The sequence below is a fragment of the Hyperolius riggenbachi genome, chromosome 5 (genome assembly GCF_040937935.1).
Source record: "Hyperolius riggenbachi isolate aHypRig1 chromosome 5, aHypRig1.pri, whole genome shotgun sequence".
Lineage (NCBI taxonomy): Eukaryota > Metazoa > Chordata > Amphibia > Anura > Hyperoliidae > Hyperolius > Hyperolius riggenbachi.
The window spans coordinates 331,270,271-331,291,844 of NC_090650.1; the positions used below are offsets into that span (position 1 = coordinate 331,270,271).

Genomic DNA, 21,574 nt, shown 5'->3' on the forward strand with positions numbered 1-21,574 from the left:
GAAGCCCTCTTGGTGTGCACCAGCCCTCCCTCATTAACCTTTGTTTCCCTCTTCCCCTAGTGCTGGCTGGCTGTGTCTTGTCATACAGGAAAGCTAAATAAAAGTGCAATCCTTGTGAGGCAAATTATTATTATTTTGTATTTATATAGCGCCGCCATCTTCCGCAGATGCATATATCCCTGCATCATATGGGTATCGCTTGCGCTATGTGACATGTGACATATTCCACTGAATTGTCCAATCTAAGTCTATCTCCCGTTCCTTTCTCGGGGAGTTGTGCCAGCGCTGTCCCCCGTTCAAATTTGCTGCTTCCAGAAGCCCTCAGAAACACTTGTGTCCTTCAGTACTTCCAAAGATAAGCAGCTCCGTAATACGCCAGCGCACTTTTGTGCATGGGCAGTATGGAGCCACCTGTATTCGGAAGCACTCGGGGACATAAGTGCTTCTGGACCTTTCAGGAATCCCCCCCTTAAAAATCCTGTGTTTGCCCCTGACAATACAGGTAATCCTCTATAATAAAACCAGTGTTCCTGCGTGTGCTGTCTCTGTGTAGCTGGGTCCGTGCTTTTTGCTACTGCGCATGTGCAGACAGCCGTTGAGACAGGACTGGGCCAGGGAGCTGGGGGCGGCGTGTGCATGGGTGGACGAGTAAAAGATAGACCTAGAGCCCGTTTTAAAATGGGCTTGGGTCTACTAGTAAGCAATAAGATACAGAATGCCAGATCATATACTGGGGTAGTAGTCACAATAATACTAGTTTACACTTTTCTGTGGGCAGAGTGCACAATCAAGTATGATGCACAGGGAGGGAGGGACCTGCCAAAGGCTTACAATCTAAAGGGAGGCGGTGGAGCCAGGATAGAATAGGGCTGCATTGAGAGGTTCCCGGCAGAGAGAGTTAGGGCAGCGCATAATGACAGCAACTGCAAACATCACAATGTCAAGTGTGCTTGTAGCCTAAGCCTACCATATAAGGCTCTTGAGAACCGATAGAGATAGATAGAGTAACATCTTTCACCTTTCCAACGGTTTAAACCTGGTTCAACAGAAGGGCAGTTAGGATACACTTACATTTTGTCACAATTCCTTCAACACAGACCAAGTTCCCCAGGAAGCCCGCAGTCAGAGAGCGTGGAGACACATGCTTTGCACCAAAACTGCCTTCAAACCCAACGCCGAACTCATCAAACTGCTTGGCATACGTGGCATCAATTGAAGCTACAAAGTCCTTTAAGGCTCTTTGAAATGCAATGATCTCTATGAATGCATCATTTAGTAATCTGAAAGCAAAGACAATTATATGAATAAAGGGATTACGGGTGAATGAGATATTGAACTACATATACATATGTAGCCTTAAAATGTTTGAAATAATACTTTTTCAAGGTGCCATTACATTGACCACAACACAATAGAGCAAATTGCTACTTGTGCTCAAAGCTCAAAACAATTTAGATTTTTGGCCTAGACGATCGTAAATGATCACTTAAGTCTGTATGCAGCTTACGTATGGTATAATGCCCTTTATTGGTTGACTCAATAGATTGAAAACACAAGGGTTTTTCTTCTCCCCTTTGTTAGGCATGCAAGACAACTTGATATGAATGCATGTACAGCCATGAGAGAAAGGAGGAGGAGGAGAGAAAGCCAATGAGGAGCCCGGGCAGCAGTTTTAAAGCCGCTTTTGCTGGGGTTTCCCATATACCTTTATACAGTTTTGTGGCTATTGTTGGAAGCCCAGCAAAGGCATCTTTGAATTTCATGTCGCTCTGTTCACTTATCAAGTGGATTTCTCAGAATCTACTGTAATTACTCTAAAATAAAGATTCAGGCCCAGTTCACAGTGGTCAGTTGAGTTGCAGAATAATGCTGCATGTCAACTTATTGCCCATCTAAATCTATGAGCCTGTTCACAGTACTGCATTGTAACTGATCCCGTTTTTCGAACTCACTGAATGCAGACTTTGTATTGAAGAAATACAAAGGGAGCGGGAAGCCTCTGGGTCCTATCAAGGCTTCCCCCATTCCACAGTGGTCTCAGTGGGCCCCTCCGAATGGCGGCCATGTAAATATTTACCTCCCCCGGTTCCAGCGCGGTAGAAGCTCTCGGCTCGGGATCAGGCGGAAAAAGGGAGCCACTACTGCACTGGAGCCAGGAAAGGTAAATATTGTAGGCGCTACTGCGCCTGCGCCACGGCCTGACAAATTGTTGGCTGTGGATTCGGAGGGGCCCAGCGAGCCCATGGTATGGAGGATGGCGGGAGAAGCCTCGATCGGAGGGGGAAGCCTTTGGATCCTGGGTAAGTACCCCCCAGGGGCACATTTTTTGTTACAGGGTCTCATTAAAGTTGTATGGCCAGTCTCAATTGTAGTTCACAAACATTATGACGCATTATAATTCATGCATTAGTTAAATGACCATGGTGAACCTAGCCTTAAAGCTACATTCAGCATTCAATGAAAAGGATCAACATTATCAGATGTGGCAACCTGCCTGATCACCCAAAAAAGGGGGATCAGAGAATAATGGCGCACAGTGCCTATGCATAGAAATGGCGCCGCATTAAAAAGATACGCTTATCGCTATTTATCGTTAGTACTGCATAATAATGGCGCCCAGGGAAAAAAGAAGAAAAACGGCACACACTAACGTTATTTATCAATAGTGGCACACACTAACGTTATTTATCAATAGTGGCACACACTAACGTTATTTATCAATAGTGGCACACACTAACGTTATTTATCAATAGCGCCCTACATAAGCCAAACTGCAGAAGTTATTTAACTGCAAAATGATGAATGGATTTAATGTAACACTGTCAAGGTTAGGGTTAGGCACCACCAGGGGGGTCTTAGGGTTAGGCACCACCAGGGGGGTCTTAGGGTTAGGCACCACCAGGGGGGTGGTTAGGGTTAGGCACCACCAGGGGGGTGGTTAGGGTTAGGCACCACCAGGGGGGTGGTTAGGGTTAGGCACCACCAGGGGGGTGGTTAGGGTTAGGCACCACCAGGGGGGGGGTTAGGGTTAGGCACCACCAGAGGGGTGGTTAGGGTTAGGCACCACCAGGGGGGGTTAGGGTTAGGCACCACCAGGGAGTTTAGGGGTTAGGGATAGGTACAGAGAGGGTTCTGTGTGTTAACGCTAAATAACAATAAGGCTTTAACGCTAAATAACAATAAGGCTTTAACGCTAAATAACAATAAGGCTTTAACGTTAAATAGCGATAAGCGGCAAACGGATTAGCGGCAACACTGTGCGCCATTATTCACAGGCGCCATTTTCAGATGGATGCAAAAAAGGTGCCTCCAACACCAAAACTATGGATTTATACAGCACCAGACAAAAATCGTTCTACCTCAATGAGGCTACTAGTATTCTTTGCTCTCAAAGCAGCAGAATTGAAGAGATGCACTACCCCAAAAGGTTATTCAGCGGGTGTGATACGGCTAACTCGATCACCACTCGAGTAATATCAGAAGAAGGAATGAAGCCGGCACCATCCAAGGAGCGTTGGACATGCTCCTTTGTGAGGCTGTCATAGCTTGACAAAAGAGCATTTCCAATAAATTGCAGGACAGTCTGCAAATAAAACTGTAAAAGAGCATTGGATGGTGCCGGCTTCATTCCCCCTTCTGCTTTCAAAGCAGTGAACACCGTTTAGCTATAAAGTGATGAGGACGTTGGTTGCCACTTATGAGCCAAATGCAGATGTAAACAGCATGTAGAAACTGCCCTCAAATCCCACCCCCCAGGGCCGGATTATCCACCAGGCAACCTTACCTGGAGCCCCCCTTCTACACTTCTCCCTCCAGAGTGTAGTGAAGCGGCAGCAAGTGGGGAACGACTTACCACTTTCTGGTTCCAGGCGCCCAAGGGCCCTGATGCGGTCGCTACCTCTGCACCCCCTATTGCTACACCACTGCTGAAGGGAGACCAAAGGTGAGGGAGGTTTGGGGAGACTGCCCCCTCCCTGCTGATCTGTGCCCACTGCTTCCCCTTTCAGGCTACTGGGTACACCTATAGACCTGGCTACCTATACTGGGCACACCTATAGAGCCTGCTACCTATACTGGGTACACATATAGACCTGGCTACCTATACTGGGCACACATATAGACCCTTGCTACCTATACTGGGTACACATATAGACCTGGCTACCTATACTGGGCACACCTATAGACCTGGCTACCCTTACTGGGGACCAAGGGCGTTGCTAGGAGGATCCTAAGAGATCCCGGCACTTTTGGGTACTCCAGCCAAAAAATGGGTGTGGCCACAAACCAGAATATGTGTGTGGTCAAGGGTGGAGCAAAATTTATAGGAACTTAACAGCGGTCTAACTAAGCCTGCCCAGCAACATTTTGGATGAAGCCCGCTCTCCATTAATACAAGAAAGTCCCAGCTGCTTACCGGTAGCCGTGTTTCGGCGAGTCCTCCAGGATGGCTGCTGCTGAGACATTGCTTGTCCCCTCCCCAAACGGAAACACCTGTAAGAGTAATCAATTTAAAAGAACCCGCCCTTATATAAGGACTCCTCCTCCCTCACCAACTCAGTTATTAAGAGTACATCACCTTTAACATAAATCAAACTTAGCAACTATATTACAATAGGGATGGGAACTCGGCAGCCATCCTGGAGGACTCGCCGAAACACGGCTACCGGTAAGCAGCTGGGACTTTCTCCCATCGTCCTCCAGGATGGCTGCTGCTGAGACCAGCGAGAAATTTTCCTTAGGGAGGGATGATGGCTTGTAATACTTTCTTCCAAAAAACTCTGATCCTGGCTTAACAGTAGTTCAACTCTGTAGTGTTTCACAAAAGTTGTGTGTGACGACCAGGTAGCTGCTTTACATATCTGTTCCAGGCTTGCTCACGACCTCTCTGCCCAAGAGGCTGCCAAGGATAGAGTAGAATGTGTCGTAATTCTAGTATGGAATACTTCCTGCGATTCCCTGTAAGCCCAACCTATTAGCTCCTTAACCCATCTAGCTATAGTGGTGTTTTTTTTTTTTCTTTTTTTTTTTTCATGCCTGCAATCCTTTTGAGGCTCCCATATATGATACAAATAAATAGCTAGATCTTCTCCACTGAGCTGTCCTTTCTGAATAAACTATGATAGCTCTCTCACATTAATCTGTTTCACTGCTCCTCTAACATCCTGCGGCTTGGGAGAAGAAGACGGTAAAACAATCTCCTGTGAACGATGAAAAGCTGAAGATATCTTTGGAAGATAGGCTAGGTCAGGTCTGAACACAATTCTGAATGAATAACCATATAAAAAGGTCGTTAACGGATAATGCCTGAATATCCCCAATTCTTCTAGCTGATGTTATTGCTACCTTTAATGTTAGATTCTTTAAAGGGACACTTAAGTCAAACAAAAAAAAATGAGTTTTACTCACCTAGGGCTTCCAATAGCCCCCTGCAGCTGTCCGGTGCCCTCGCTGTCTCCCTCCGATCCTCCTGGCCCCGCCGGCAGCCACTTCCTGTTTCGGTGACAGGAGCTGACAGATTGGGGACGCGAGTGATTCTTCGCGTTCCCAGACACATTAGCACCCTCTATGCTGCTATGTGGTATATGATATATGCTATAGCAGCATAGATGGCACTATTGTGGCCAGGAACGCGAAGAATCACTCGCGTCCCCAGCCTGTCAGCTCCTGTCACCGAAACAGGAAGTGGCTGCCAGTGGGGCCAGGAGGATTGGAGGGAGACGGCGAGGGCACCGGACAGCTGCAGGGGGCTATTGGAAGCCCCAGGTAAGTAAAACTCATTTTTTTTGTTTGACTTAAGTGTCCCTTTAAAGGGGTCTGAGCAATAGGTTCAACTTTATCAGGAGTCAAGAAATTTAGAACTAAAGATAAATCCCAAGGAGGAATTAATTTTCCTGGCATTGGTTGGAATTTCATTACTGAAAATAAGACTTAACGACAAATCTTCTTGGACAATTGTGTATGAAGAAAAACCGTCTGTATATTATTCTTTTTCTTCCAGGAAGAATATGCGTTCCAAATGTTTGCATATTTCCTCGTTGTGGAAATCTTTCTGCAGTTAACTAAAGTAGATGCCACCTCTCTAGAAAACCAGTCTTACCAGGATTCTTTCCTCAATACCCAGGCTATCAATTTTAACACCAGGAGATTTGGATGAACATTTGACCCCTGAACTAAAAGGTCTTGTCTTTTCCCAGATGCCATGGGCCTTTCAGGACTAGAGACAACAGATAGGGAACCATGCCCTTCTCGGTCACCAGGGACCTATGAATATCACTGTTGCCCTTCAACCTCCATCTTTCTCAGGACCTTGGGAATGAAGTTGAATGGTGGAAATGTGTAGGGGAGACCGCTCAGCCAGTCCACTGATAACTTATCCAATCTGTTCCCTGACACCGATGGGTGGAGAGAGCAGAAATCCTCCACCTTCGTATCAAAAGCAGAAAACAGATCTGAACCCAAAACGCCAAGGCAAACAGATCTGAAACACATGAAAAAACATATCAGACAAACGCCAAAGCAAAACAGATCTGAAAAATGCAAAACAGATCTGAGACCAACGCATAAGCGAAACAGATCTGAGACCAACGCATAAGCGATACAGATCTGAGACCAACGCATAAGCGAAACAGATCTGAGACCAACGCATATGCAAAACAGATCTGAAACCAATACAGATGCTAAACAGGTCTAGAACCAAAAGCAAATGCAAAACAGATCTGAAACAAATTCAAAAGCAAAACAGATCTAGAACAAATGAAAAATGGATCCAAAGCTAAACAGATCTGACACCAATGCAAAAGCAAAACAGATCTGAACCAATTCAAATGCAAAACAGATCTGAACCAATGCAAATGCCAAACAGATCTGAACCAATTCAAATGCCAAACAGATCTGAACCAATGCAAATGCCAAACAGATCTGAACCAATTCAAATGCCAAACAGATCTGAACCAATGCAAATGCCAAACAGATCTGAACCAATGCAAACCAGATCTGAACCAATGCAAATGCAAACCAGATCTGAACCAATGCAAATGCAAACCAGATCTGAACCAATGCAAATGCAAACCAGATCTGACACCAATGCAAATGCAAACCAGCTCTGACACCAATGCAAATGCAAACCAGCTCTGACACCAATGCAAATGCAAACCAGATCTGACACCGATGCAAAAGCCAAACCGATCTGACACCAATGCAAAAGCAAAAACAGATCTAAACCAATGCAAATGCAAAACAGGTCTGACCCCAATGCAAATGCAAAACCGATCTGAACCAATGCCAAACAGATCTGACCAATGCAAAACATATCTGAACCAATGGAATTGCAAAACAGATCTGACACAAATGCAAAAGCAAAACAGATCTGAACCAATGCAACAGCAAAAGAGATCTGAACCAATGCCAATGCAAAACAGATCTGACACCAATGCCAATGCAAAACAGATCTGACACCAATGCAGATGCAAAACAGATCTGACACCAATGCAGATGCAAAACAGATCTGACACCAATGCAGATGCAAAACAGATCTGACACCAATGCAGATGCAAAACAGATCTGACACCAATGCAGATGCAAAACAGATCTGAACCAATGCAGATGCAAAACAGATCTGAACCAATGCAGATGCAAAACAGATCTGAACCAATGCAGATGCAAAACAGATCTGAACCAATGCAAATGCAAAACAGATCTGAAACCAATACAAATGCAAAACAGATCTGAAAAAAGGAACTCCTTGAAACTACCCAGAGATTCACTTCCTGAAAAGTTTTATTTCTCATTTACATAGATTGTCAATCACCATCGCTCCAGTTCAGGCTTGACCAATCTTACTATAACCCTGGGGAAACATACTGCCGCAATGGCAACAATTCACCTTCACTCCTGCTTTGCACCCACTGCTACATTGCATGGACACAGAGGATAAGGGAAAGTATAAACCATACAAGGGAAAAGCACTAACAATCAATCATGTAAGTGCATATTTCTGCAAACAATCATCAGTCTCTACAGCTAGCATAGGTTTACTGCAAGCCTGACAATCAAATTGGGAAAACAATCATACCCTGAAACTGCTCAGGGATTCCCCATTACCCCGAAAGTTTCCATTAGCTGTTTACGTAAATTGTCAATCACTACCTTTACCACAGATTTAGTGCAGGCTTGACAAATCCTCGTTATAATGCTGGAGAAGCCCAATGTTGCAGTAGCAACATTTTTAAGATATTAGTTTCTCCAAACCCTATTCGATACCTCCTCTGCTTTGCATGCACTTTTAGCTTGCTAGGTTATAGAGGGAAAGGGAAAAGGTAAAACACAGGGGAAATCACACTGCAATCTCAACCATATGAGTGTATATTCCTGCAAAAAATGCACCATCAGTGCACTCACCTTTGCTGCTGGAACAGGCTGGGATGCCTATTGTCTGTGATCCCATCTTTCCAGCATAGTGGAGAACGTGAGGAGCAGTTCCATTTCTTATCATGTAATCTAATGTTACACTTTTGGCATCTCAATCTCTCAGGCTGTTGCTGTGCAAGTTTTGCAAAACCGTGAAAGAAGAGTCACTGCTCAGAAAAAACATTTTGCTAGAGGTATTTATAGGTAGCTATTGTTTTTTCATATATGTACCTGTGCCAATTCCCCCGAGAGAGAAAGTCTCGGTTGGGCATCAGAGGCTGCTGTTGCGGAGGACTGCTTCTGCTCCATGGCAGCGTCGCTGGCGTCCCACGTGTAGAGTGCGTGGAATCCGCGCTTCTCTTGGCTTTTGAAGACACCGCCCCACTTCCTGTCCTCATTGGCCAAACAGCGGCTAGCAGAAGTGACACCTGTGGGACCAGGAGATCCTATGTCATAACTTCTGACATCTCTAGCTGCTCTGTAACACATGGACGCAGCAAGAAGGGCGGTAATGGCGGCGATCCTTTTGGACAACCTGCAGCCAGGTAACATTCCGCCCCCACCGCACACAGGTTAAAACTGGGGCATCCTACTCACAGTTTCCACCGCCATCCAGGAAAAAACCCTGCCTAACAACATAGGCGCCCCAGGCCAACCTATGCCTTAAAACAACAAATGTCTACAGGTGTATCCTCAGGTGATGGGAAACAAACAAAAAACTGAGTTGGTGAGGGAGGAGGAGTCCTTATATAAGGGCGGGTTCTTTTAAATTGATTACTCTTACAGGTGTTTCCGTTTGGGGAGGGGACAAGCAATGTCTCAGCAGCAGCCATCCTGGAGGACGATGGGAGAAACAATGCAGCATATCACATAAATACAGTGTCCAGAGACATCCTCTGTAGCTGGCGATTCTCCCTCTAGCATCTGAGAATCAGATTCTAGGAGCTCTTGCATATGATTCATTCTCAGACACTAGGTGGAGAAGTCCGTAAAGCCCCATCTACACGGTACGATTCTTTGTACGATTCTATTACGATTCTATTTACGATTCAATTAAATCCAACCTGTCCGATCCTGATTCGATTCAATTCGATTTGCTATTGCAAAACAATGGCAAATCAAATTAAATCGAATCCCGATCAGACATGTCGGATTTAATCGGATCGTAAATAGAATCGTAATCGAATCGTACAAAGAATCGTATCGTGTAGATGGGGCTTTAGGGAAGATGTCTGCAGAATCTGGAGACCAAGTGGCCAGAGGTGAATACTGGTGCCCGCTGCTTGACTCTACTTGGAAGACAACCGGGGCACCCCAGAATAGATCAGTGGCATATGCCACTGATCTTTGGAGCTAACAACGCCCCTGCTGGGGACACCTATAGACCTGGCTACCTATACTGGGGGCACCTATAGCTGGCTACCTATAACTGGGGGCACCTGTAGCTGGCTACCTATACTGGGGGCACCTATAGCTGGCTACCTATACTGGGGGCACCTATACCTGGCTACCTATACTTGGCTATGCTACTTTGCTTAGGGCCCCATGTGTCCTTAATCCGGCTTTGCCAGCCTCATTGTGAACATGAGGTGAAGTGAGGACCCACAGAGAGCTGAAGAGTAGTTTGCTTCTGGTGTGAAGGAGCTCTGATAAATATGTACTCACAGATTGGCTCTGCGCTCATTTTTCCGCCTGAAATCATTCAAGTTAACAGTGAGCCGGTGTTCATTTGCTCCAATCATATCCCTCACTTTTCCATGGTAGACACCCTGATCTTGCTGCAAGGGAAAAGCAAAACAAATTCTTAGAGTAATCATGAAACTTCACTGACCTGTATGCATAGTTCTATCAGTGGTATTCTAGGTGTATATCACAAATCGACACAGTCAAGAAAATGCTAAGAATTCACAATTGCATCTAAATGTAATGCAAACTGTATACAGCCTAGGCCGATTGCACTTCTTGCTAATTTCAAAGAGGAACTTCAACACAGGATGGAAATTAATTAAAATTAGTAGCAGATAGCTTCTTTCCCCAAATAGATCATTTGAGATGTCTGTCTGGCTGATTGTGGGTTAGATTCTCAATCACACATGCGGTAAGAGATTTTACCGCTATATTACCGGCAGTGATAATTTCTGAATTTTTTCCACATTCACTAAAAATTGTCTGCATATTTTCCACCTACGGTTACAATGCGCAAAAAAATTGGGGAAACATGCGTAATTATGTAGTAAACATGCGGAAACCATGCGAAAAAAGGGTGGCATAAAAAAAAAAAAAAAAAGTAAGCCCAGCAAACAGCGTCCAAACTCCAGTTAAATCAATGGGAACTTAAATATATCACTACTTGTAGGTGATATAAAGTCGGTAGTTAAGTCAGAAATAATGCGCTCCTTTGTGAATTTCAATTTTTTTTACGGGAATTACCGCCTTTTGCTGCACTTTTTACGCATGCTGTAAACCATACGTAACATTTTGTTAATGTCAAGATGGTCTTATTTCAGTCGGGAATTTACTGCAAGTGCATTTCCGCATGCGAAGTGAGTGTGTTTATACATAAGGACAGTTGATGCAGTCCATTTTTTTGTTCAGGACTGCCAGCAGTAAAGATGCTGACCAGCAAGCTCACAGTGAGCGGATCAAACAAACCTGAACAAATTACACAGCAAGTATAGGTGCGTACACACATGAGACTATAGTCGTTTGAAACGATCGTTCCCCGATCGTTTCAAATGACGATCGTTTAAAAAAAAGCAGCCAACGACCATTAAGTCTAACAACGGACGAGCTAGATCGTTAAAAACCGAACGATCTAGCTTGGCGGATTTTTCCCAACGACGATCGTTTGCAAAAGTAGTACATCGTTGGAAACGGTCATTCGTACTAGGTTTGACATGCGCATTTCGCTATTTCTCTGTGGAACTTTTCATTTTTATGCGCAAGCGCAATAGTTGCTTTACGTGATGTAACGTTCGTTCTAACGATCAGATCGTTACACACTTTTAAAAACTAACTTTACTTAGGTCGTTCTTTCATCAATTAAAAGTTTGTTCGTCATTCACAACGAACGATCGTTGTCGCATGTGTGTACGTAGCTTAACAATCACCTCTTGACCTACCTTCTATTTTTTAACTTCTCACTTTGCAAGTATTTTTTTTCTTCTCTCAAAATATGCATATATTTAATATGCATTCAAATCCAGGATTATTAGAGGGGCACTATGGCAAAAATGATGCTGTTCTAATAACCCCATTACCAGTTATGTAATAGGGAAAGCCTAACGTGTTGCATGAAAGTTGTGGCCCCTTTAACATTTTATATATTTTAAATGAATGTGACCTAAAACATCCGATTTTCAAAGCAGTACTCAAAATAGATGAAGAAAACAAAATTACATTTACTCATGTGTTTATTAGAAAACATTGATCCAATGACATCTGTAAGTGAATCATGCTCTCAGTATTTGAGCGCTCAGATTCGACAGGTCGCTGTTCTCTGCTGCCCAGTAACACCATCGCGTGTCAGTGCTTGACACGCGTGGTGTTACACAACTGCTGCAATTCGGCTGCATTTAAATTGCACTGGTGGGTGGCAGACAGGAGGCTGAACTGCTCGGCAAATGCCCACTTCAGCCGTCCATCTGAAAGGGGCCTAACAGTGTATCCAGGTCCTGAAGCCGAGTACACAGATCCAATTGTGATTGGCCAAAATTACCATTTTCATGCAGTATGGGAGCTTACATATACAATCTGTTCATAAAGACATTTGTAACAAAAAATTACAGACAGTGGGTTTTTTCCCCCACATTCACAGAATTTTTCAGAGTGGTTCTTTAAATAATATGGTAACTTGGTGGTAATAGTGGAAAAAGTCGTTAAAAATGCGGAATAATTGCGTAGGATATCATTTTCTGCTGAAAAATTCCAAAGTCTGGAAAACACAGCTCAAAAGGTTCTAAACTACATACAAATGGAGGACACTCACGGTGGCGGGAGAGTGATCGAAGACGCGCACGGCCAGCGACCAGCTCTGCCGCCAAAATTGAAACTTGGGCACTGCGGGCAACGGGAGCATTGAGTAGTGACAGCGGGGGACAGGGCAGCTGCAAGTGGATGGTAGAAACTTTTTTTTTTAGGTGCACTTAAGTTTCACTTTAAAGCGTACCCGAGCCGAAGCTGAGGTACAAAAATCAGATACTTACCTTCAGAGAGGAAAGCCTCAGGATCCTATTGAGTCTTCCCTCACCACTCCGTTGTCCTTGCAGAGCGCAGGCCCCAGAAAATTAGCAACAAGACACTGGGCTCTATTCACAATAGGCAGTTCAGTAAAAGCATTTTGGATGGTAAAATACCTCCTGCTGTATTTTTACCCTTTTTTCCAAACTCACAAAAGTTTTCCCCCATGAGGCAGAAGTTCGGTAATTTACCAAACAAACATGCCTCAATTCACTAAGCACTGGTTGGTAAGTATCACTTACCAGCCTTCTAGCCGGTCAGCAGTCAGGCAGGGAGCTGTGTGTGACTCGGAGGTTTTCCTTCCTGTGTCCACCAGGGGGAGCTCTTCTATGTGCTACAATACAAATATGCACATCTAAAGGGATACAGGGATGCCTGGAGAATTGTATGGTTCTTCTGCTTTGATACACTGAAACACCCACCGGCATCCCTGTCGCATACAATCAGAGTAATCAGAGTGAGAAGCAGGCTGTGTGGCTCTGTTGGCTGCCTAGCTCACCCCAAAGGATGTCTGTCAAGTTACCGCAGAGAGACAGCATGGGGAGAGCCAGAAAAAAATTTTGTCCGGTAAATGAAATGCGGAAATCTTTGTGAATTGACATTGGTACTTATCCGTTAGCCGGGCGCATCCGGCAGGTGGCGACAAAACTCCTCTAGAGTTACATCTTTCCCTACTATCCATGGCAGCCTGGAGGGGGGGGGGGGGGAATAGTAATTAGCGCCACCTGCCGGATGCGCCCGGCTAACGGAGAAGTACCTTGACATTTCCCGAGGTAATTACCGCACAAGTCTGCAATTTACCTCACTAGTCGGGAACTGTGATTTTCTGTGTGGAGATAGGTTAAAGCTCAACACACCATACAATCTTGGTTGTACAGATTTACCAAATCTATGTAGTATAAGGGCCAAAAGATTGAAAATACCTTGAATGATTGATTGGATAAGCTGTTATACTACATGAAAGTGGTAAGATTGAACAACCTAGATTGATAGTGTGTGTTGAGCCTAAGGCTGCTTTCACAGTGGGTCGTTAAAGTCCCACGTTACAGCAGCCTGTAACACAGCCCAACTCACAGCATTGAAAAATCAATGTGCTGTTCACAGTGCCCATGTTGCATAGGAGTATAACGCAGCACGTAAAATGAAAGTGCAGCATGCTGTGCAATATATATTTCGCTGCGTTAGAATGTTTGCACATGCTCAGTAATGTTTTGTTTTTTTGTTTTTTAAAATGTGCCACATGCGCCGTTTTCGTTCGATCAGTATGCGTCAAAGTGTATGCATCAAGTACGCATCAAGAGACGCATAATGCAGTTCAATGTAACGTCCAACTTCAAGGCTAACCTGCGTTGCGTTAGGGGCACGTTATGCGACCTTAACGTCGCATCAAACGCAACGTCTTAGTGTGAAAGAGCCCTTAGTGAATTGTAACTTGGGAAGGTGATCAGTAATATCAGCTGTTTTCAGCATTACCGAATGCAGTAATGCTTTGTGAATAAAGCCCATTGTCGCTAATCACATCAGGGCCGTCCAGCTCCTCTTCCTGGACCATGGCCGAGTAATAGCAGACTTTGCCCGCCGAGGGCTCCATTCTACTGCGCTGTGTGGGCAGAATTCACCCAACATGCCTCAATTCACTAAGCCCGGCTCGGTAAGTGTCACTTACCAGCCATGTAGCAGGACAGCGATGAGGCAGGGCGCTGTGTGTATGACTGAGGTTTTCTGTGCAATGTATCCGGTTATCCCTTTAGATTTGCTGCAGCCACCAGGGGAAGCTCTTCTGTATGCCAGAATACAGATTTTTACATCTAATGGGATGCAGAAAAGCCCTCAAAATTGTCACCTTCTGCTCTGATACAGTGAAATGCCCACCCAATACCCCATTGCATCAAATCAACTGAGAAGCAGGGCTGTGTAGCTCTCCCTAATCGCTGTCAAATCTACCGCACAGAGACAGCATGGGGAGAGCGAGTTAGCAGCTGCTATGAGCTGGAGAATACCACCACTTTTGCCCGGTAAATCAAATGTGTAAATATTTGTGAATTGTAATTTGACATTTCTTGAGGAAATTACTGCACAAGTCGGTAATTTACCTCACTAGTCTGTCATATTAATTTTCTGCACGGTAATTGGTTTAGTGAATTGTAATTAGGGAACGTGATCAGTAAAATGAGCTGCTTTCAGCATTACCGAATGCAGTAATGCTTTGTGAATAGAGCCCATTGGGGAGCGGATGTGTTGCACTATTTGCAAAGGACAATGGATCTGCTCATCCAGAAAAATGCAGCAAGTTCATACTCTACATTCCATTTGTCAGGATTGCCTTTTTTACAAGTTGTAGTGAATCCTATTTTAAATAATAGGATGCATTTCTTGCACAGAGTGCAGCTTACAAAAAAAAAAACTTACTCAATGGGTATATTTTTTGCAACAAGTGGTAACTGAGCTTTACAGGAGAGCTATATTATAATAATCCACATCACAATGCTTGCTACAAAGAGATAGCATCAGACATTCAGATAATTGGGGATGACATCAGATACAGACATTGGGCTCTATTCTCAATGAGTTACCGCATGAGTTAAATTAGGTAGTGATAAACACCGACCAAAATATCTCCATTTTGAAATTCACAAATGTTTTCTCCCTAAATTACCTCATGCGGTAAAAGTGTAGTAGTTACCTCAAAATGTATCTCCAATTTGAGATTCTCAATTGAAAAGTTGGTGGTAATTAAGGATTTTTTTTATCACCTACAAATGGTACGTGATAATTATCACTGCTCTGCTTTTGGCCTTCAGGATGGAGCCTTTTGAGCTTTGTTTGCTCGAGTTTGTCAATTTTACATAGAAGGCAGAAAAGACTAGTGTGTCTAATCTCAAGGCGCACTTTCAGACCTCGTACGCTGAGGAGGAAATTCGGTACTTATCCGTTAGCCGGGCGCATCCGGCAGGTGGCGACAAAACTCCACCAGAGTTACATCTTTCCCTACTATCCATGGCGGCCTGGAGGGTGAATAGTAATTAGCGCCACCTGCCGGATGCGCCCGGCTAACGGATAAGTACCGGAAATTCCTCTCTGCTCTAAAAGATAAGCAACAGCATAATAACCTTTAAACAAAAAAAAAATTGTTACAGCTGATACAAATCTAACAAAAAAATCTCCAGTGTATGTACTTCCTGCTTTCATGGAAGCAGACATAGGGTTAACATTCTGTGTTTACACATTAGCTTCTCTGCTGAGGCAGCCAGCAGGCACAGCTGAGAGTTCAAATTACAGTTGTGATTATTCACAGATGAGGGGGAATTAGACAGGCTAAATTATATACATACGGGGTGCATTTCTATATGTTTTCATTCTGTCCTGTGCAAGAGTTGAGGTCTCACTTTAAATGTGACAGGCTTTCCTGGGTCGTATCTGTGTAATGGGTGACAAGCATATGGGCTGCCCTACAGTGGTCAAAAAAAGCTTTATTTCCCGTACATATTACTACAAACAAACAAACAACAAACATAGAACATTTATATCGCGCTTTTCTCCTGGCGGACTCAAAGCGCCAGAGCTGCAGCCACTCGGACACGCTCTATAGGCAGTCGTAGTGTTAGGGAGACTTGCCCAAGGTCTCCTACTGAATAGGTGCTGGCTTATTAAACAGGCAGAGCCGAGATTCGAACCCAGGTCGCCTGTATCAGAGGCAGAGCCCTTAACCATTACACTATCCAGCCTCTTCACTGACTGACTGTTTTATCACCTGTTTATCCGCACTTTTATCAAACATTTATCACACTTGGTACATTTTTAGTAAATACTCACTATTTTCACTATTTTTAGTGAATTATCACTGGAGGTAATTTTTCTCCCACAAAAGAGGTACCGCACATGGTTTTGTGAATAGAGCTCATTGCATCAGATACAGACATTCTGCCTATAGTTACTTGATGATGCTTAATCTGATGGCTACAGTGGAACATGTGTACTGATTATACAGAGGAAAAAGCCTCACATCATCATCCAGGAAGTCCAGATATTCCCTCTGTGCATCACGCAACTCCTGATCTTCCAACCCGCCCTGATAGTCCATGTTAGCTAAACAGCACCACCCCCTGCTGATGCCATTATAAATCCAAGGTCATGTGAACAAAGAGACTCCACCCACTAGTCTTCTAGTGAGTGTTGGGAATTGTACATAGAGTAGTTGGATGTTGCATTCTATGGCCTCCTTTCCACAAACTGTTGATAGGCAGTGAAATGCCTCTCAAACTCTGACAACTGCTCACTGCTGCCTGTCAACTGCTTGCTGAGCACACAGCTCAAAAGTTTGTGGATAAGAGGCCTAACACACTATTTATGTTTATTATCCATTTGTGAAGACTAGGAATGGTTAATGAGATGCAATTAACGCTGAATTGATGCAGGATTATGCAAAATGTTATGCAAATATATGCAGCCTGATAATGGAGCAATCAAATTTCAGTTTCTTGAGATTCAACTGGTCCATTTTCATGGTAGAAACACACTAGGCAGAATCGCAGATGCATTTTCCACGATGTGGTATGGAAAACGCAATTCTGCCTAGTGTGTTTCTACCCTAAGGCCTCTTTTCCACGAACTGTTGATAGGCAGTGAAATGCCTCTCAAACTCTCACAACTGCTCACTGCTGTCTGGTAACTGCTTGCTGCTGCCTGTTAACTGCTCGCTGCTGCCTGGTAACTGGTCGCTGCTGCCTGGCAACTGCTTGCTGAGCACACAGCTCAACAGTTCGTGGAAAAGAGGCCTAAAGCTGTATTAATTTGCATACAAAATCTGCATAATCCCACATCAACTCAGAATTATTTGCATCTTATTGACCACAGCTAATCAATAGGGATGATCAGTATTTCTGAGTTTATGCATATGTCGTTTAAAATGGACCAATCAATTTAAATCTAGGTTTAAATTGATTGGCCCATTTTCAAGCTGCATATATTTGCAACCTCGGAAGAATTTGCATCTCTTTGATCATTCCTACTAGTGAAGGCCAGCAATGTATTTGTTTCTTCCTTTGACATATAGGGCTCTATTCATAAAACATTTGCGGTAAAAAAAATCTTGGAGAGAAAACACCGCATCGGTATTTTAGACTTTTGTGTGCTAATTCATAAAAAAATATTTACACTTGCGATAAAAGGTCGGGGAATTCCCGAACTAAGGTGCTGCCTGAGTTGATACATTTTCTCTGTGCAGAGACAGAGTTACAATAAAGGAGGCAGCCCCAACTTCCCTTTAGATGTGTATTTTTTTTTTTAAAAACTGCCTCTCCTTGCCCTGAATCTTCTCTGAATCTGTCACTTAATGACCAGCCAACGCTGATAGGCGGCGGCTGGTCGTTTGTGGATTTACATCAAGCGGCCATTCCATGTCAGTTCACGGGCGGGGGGTTCCGTGAACAGCCTACGAGCCTCCGATCGCGGCTCGCAGGCTAAATGTAAACACGCGGGGGAAAAATCCCCGGTGTTTACATCCTACGGCGCTGCTGTTACAGCAGCGCCGTAAAGGATATCAGCGATCCTCGGCCTGTGATTGGCCGGGGATCGCCGGCATCTGATAGGCTGGAGCCTATCTAAAGGCTCATACACATATCAGACTATAGTCTTTGGAAAATGAAAGATCACAGACCAATCTTACCACCCTTCATGTAGTATGAGAGCCACACCTACACAGTCTTTTCTATGGGGCTGAACTCCCCATCAGAAAAAAATCTTTGCAAGATGCTGCACACACAGATGCTGTACAGACACAAAAGATCAGTATCTGCAAAAGATCTGTTCCTGCAAATTGCATTCTTAAGGCTCATACACATATCAGACTATAGTCTTTGGAAAATGAAAGATCACAGACCAATCTTACCACCCTTCATGTAGTATGAGAGCCATACCTTCACAGTCTTTTCTATGGAGCTGAACTCCCCATCAGAAAAAAATCTTTGCAAGATGCTGTACACAAACGTGCTGTAAGATCAGTATCTGCAAAAGATCTGTTCCTGCAAAAGATCCGTTCCTGCAAAATGCATTCATAGTCTATGAGATCTGCAGATCCTCATACACACCTTGTTTAACAGACATTCATCTACAGATCAGATCCACCAGGATGGATTTTTCAGTTCTGCAGATGAATGCCAGTTAAACAAGCTGTGTATGATGATCTGCAGATCTCATAGACTATGAATGCATTTTGCAGGAACGGATCTTTTGCAGGAACAGATCTTTTGCAGATACTGATCTTTTGTGTCTGTACAGCACGTTTGTGTGCAGCATCTTGCAAAGATTGTTATCTGATGGGGAGTTCAGCTCCATAGAAAAGACTGTGACGGTATGGCTCTCATACTACATGGAAAGGGGTAAAATTGGTCTGTGATCTTTTAATTTTAAAAGACTATGGTCTGATGTGTGTATGTGGCCATAGTCTATGAGATCTGCAGATCATCATACACACTTTGTTTAACTGACATTCATCTGCAGATCAGACAATCATCTGCAGATCTGAAAATCCATCCTGGTGGATCTGATCTGCAGATGAATGTCTGTTAAACAAGGTGTGTATGATGATCTGCAGATATCATAGACTATGAATGCATTTTTCAGGAACGGATCTTTAGCAGGAATTGATCTTTTGCAGATACTGATCTGTTGCATGTCTACAGCATCTTTGTGTGCAGCATCTTGCAAAGATTTCTGTCTGATGGGGAGTTCAGCTCCATAGAATAGACTGTGAAGGTATGGCTCTCATACTACATGGAAGGGGGTAAAATTTGTCTGTGATCTTTCATTTTCCAAAGACTATGGTCTGATGTGTGTATGAGGCCTAAGGCGGTACAGGACGGATCGCTGTCCTGTACCGCCCATAGACTGAAGGGGAGGGAGGGAAAGAGAGGGAGGCGGAATATCGCTGCGGAGGGGGGCTTTGAGGAGCCCCCTCGCAAGGCACAAGCAGGTGGCGGTGATCAGACCCCCCAGCAGGACATCCCCCTAGTGGGAAAAAAATGGGGGGAAGTCTGATCGCCCTGCCTATTACCCGATCTGTGCTGCGGGCTGAAGAGCCCACGCAGCACAGATAATGAAAAAGTCAGCCGGTCCTCATGTGGTTAAGGTACCCATACATGATACAATCTTTCATTTTTTTCGATTACATAATTTAGTTTGATTATTCTGTTACGGGATAATCGTTCGAATTTCTTGATCGAAAAAAAATATTTTCAACCTTCATTTGATTCGATCATTTAGATCAAATAAACGGGAAAATCAAACATTTTTATTGTATCGTGTATGGGCACCATTAGTCTTTCTAAACAATCTATTTAATTGCTGCAGCTTAGAAGAACTTCAAGAAATGTTACATATGCAGGCTTTCTGATGTGAAATATATCTGAAAACAGGCACCCAAGAGGTTAAAAAACACAGCCTGGGTATTCCGAAAAGCCTTTTTTGCAGCAATTTCACTACCTGACAAAAAAAAAAAATGCAAACGCAAGCACTAAACAAAAAAATGGCTTAAAAAATGATGAAAATTGCTGTGCAAAACGCTATCAAAAATGCTAAGCAATTGCAATTAGCATTCTGTAGTGGGCGCCCAGCCTGACTGTTAAGGCTCATACACACATCAGACCATAGTCTTTGGAAAATGAAAGATCACAGACCAATCTTACCACCCTTCATGTAGTATGAGAGCCACACCTTCACAGTCTATTCTATGGAGCTGAACTCCCCATCAGACAGAAATCTTTGCAAGATGCTGCACACAAAGATGCTGTAGACATTCAAAAGATCAGTATCTGCAAAAGATCAGTTCCTGCAAAATGCATTCATAGGGCTCTATTCATAAACCATTACCGCAAGTTTTCCGCTCAAAACAGCGGATTTTCCCGTCCATTTAGCAAAGTGGGCATTCATAAAAGCTGTTCCCGCATGAAAATCTACAATCCCCCAGCAGAGCGAGAAATTTCCGCCTTCTCCAGTGTTTTTCTAGATTTATCTAGAAAAAAGTAACAAAATGGCCATTCATAAAGATTAGAGGAAGCGGTATGTGGACGGGAAATACCGCTTCCTCTGATTTTGCGGATTACATACAAGTGAATGGGACAGACCTCCCAGAGAGAGCAGCGCACGGAGGGACTCTGCCGGCTGAAGTGTTTCCGCATGCCTTCCGACAGCTTACCGCCAGCTTTCAGCGGGAGATCTCCGCTCTTGCATCGCAGCTTTCAAGATTTCTTTGAATGACCACCCAGAAGTGTAAAATACCGCTGCGGTATTTTCCCTCCAGGAGTTTTCTCGCAACAACTTTTTTATGAATAGAGCCCATAGTCTATGATATCTGCAGATCCTCATACACACCTTGTTTAACTGACATTCATCTGCAGATCAGATCCACCAGGATGGATTTTCAGATCTGCAGATGATTGTCTGATCTGCAGATGAATGTCAGTTAAACAATGTGTGTATAATGATCTGCAGATCTCATAGACTATGAATGCAATTTGCAGGAACGGATCTATGGCAGGAACAGATCTTTTGCAGATACTGATCTTTTGTGTCTGTACAGCATCTGTGTGTGCAGCATCTTGCAAAGATTTTTTTCTGATGTGGAGTTCATCTCCATAGAAAAGACTGTGAAGGTAAGGCTCTCATACTACATGAAGGGTGGTAAGATTGGTCTGTGATCTTTCATTTTCCAAAGACTATGGTCTGATGTGTGTATGTGGCCTTAGTTATAGGGCTAGTTCACACCAAAATTGCTATCCATAATCGCAAACGCTTAGCACTTTTTGTAGTGATTTGCAGTAGCAGTTCCTGGCATGTGCCGAGTGGTTTTCTATTAAAGCCTAGCGATTTTGGAGTGTTTGCATTTAGCGATTTTGTAGTTCTTGTGGCAAAACAGGAAGTGCAATTTGACATG

General features: G+C 43.8%; 1 protein-coding gene across 1 annotated transcript in view; it reads right to left on the bottom strand.

The window, feature by feature from the left end:
• Positions 1-21,574, bottom strand: part of LOC137517719 (maternal DNA replication licensing factor mcm3-like) — a 66,769-nt gene that overhangs the window by 35,845 nt on the left and 9,350 nt on the right. Inside the window, exons 2-3 of the mRNA XM_068234737.1 lie at positions 10,072-10,184; positions 1,072-1,280 (exon numbers count right to left, since the gene is read on the bottom strand). Coding sequence (XP_068090838.1) covers positions 1,072-1,280; positions 10,072-10,184 — 322 coding nt within the window. The remainder of the gene's footprint in view (positions 1-1,071; positions 1,281-10,071; positions 10,185-21,574) is intronic.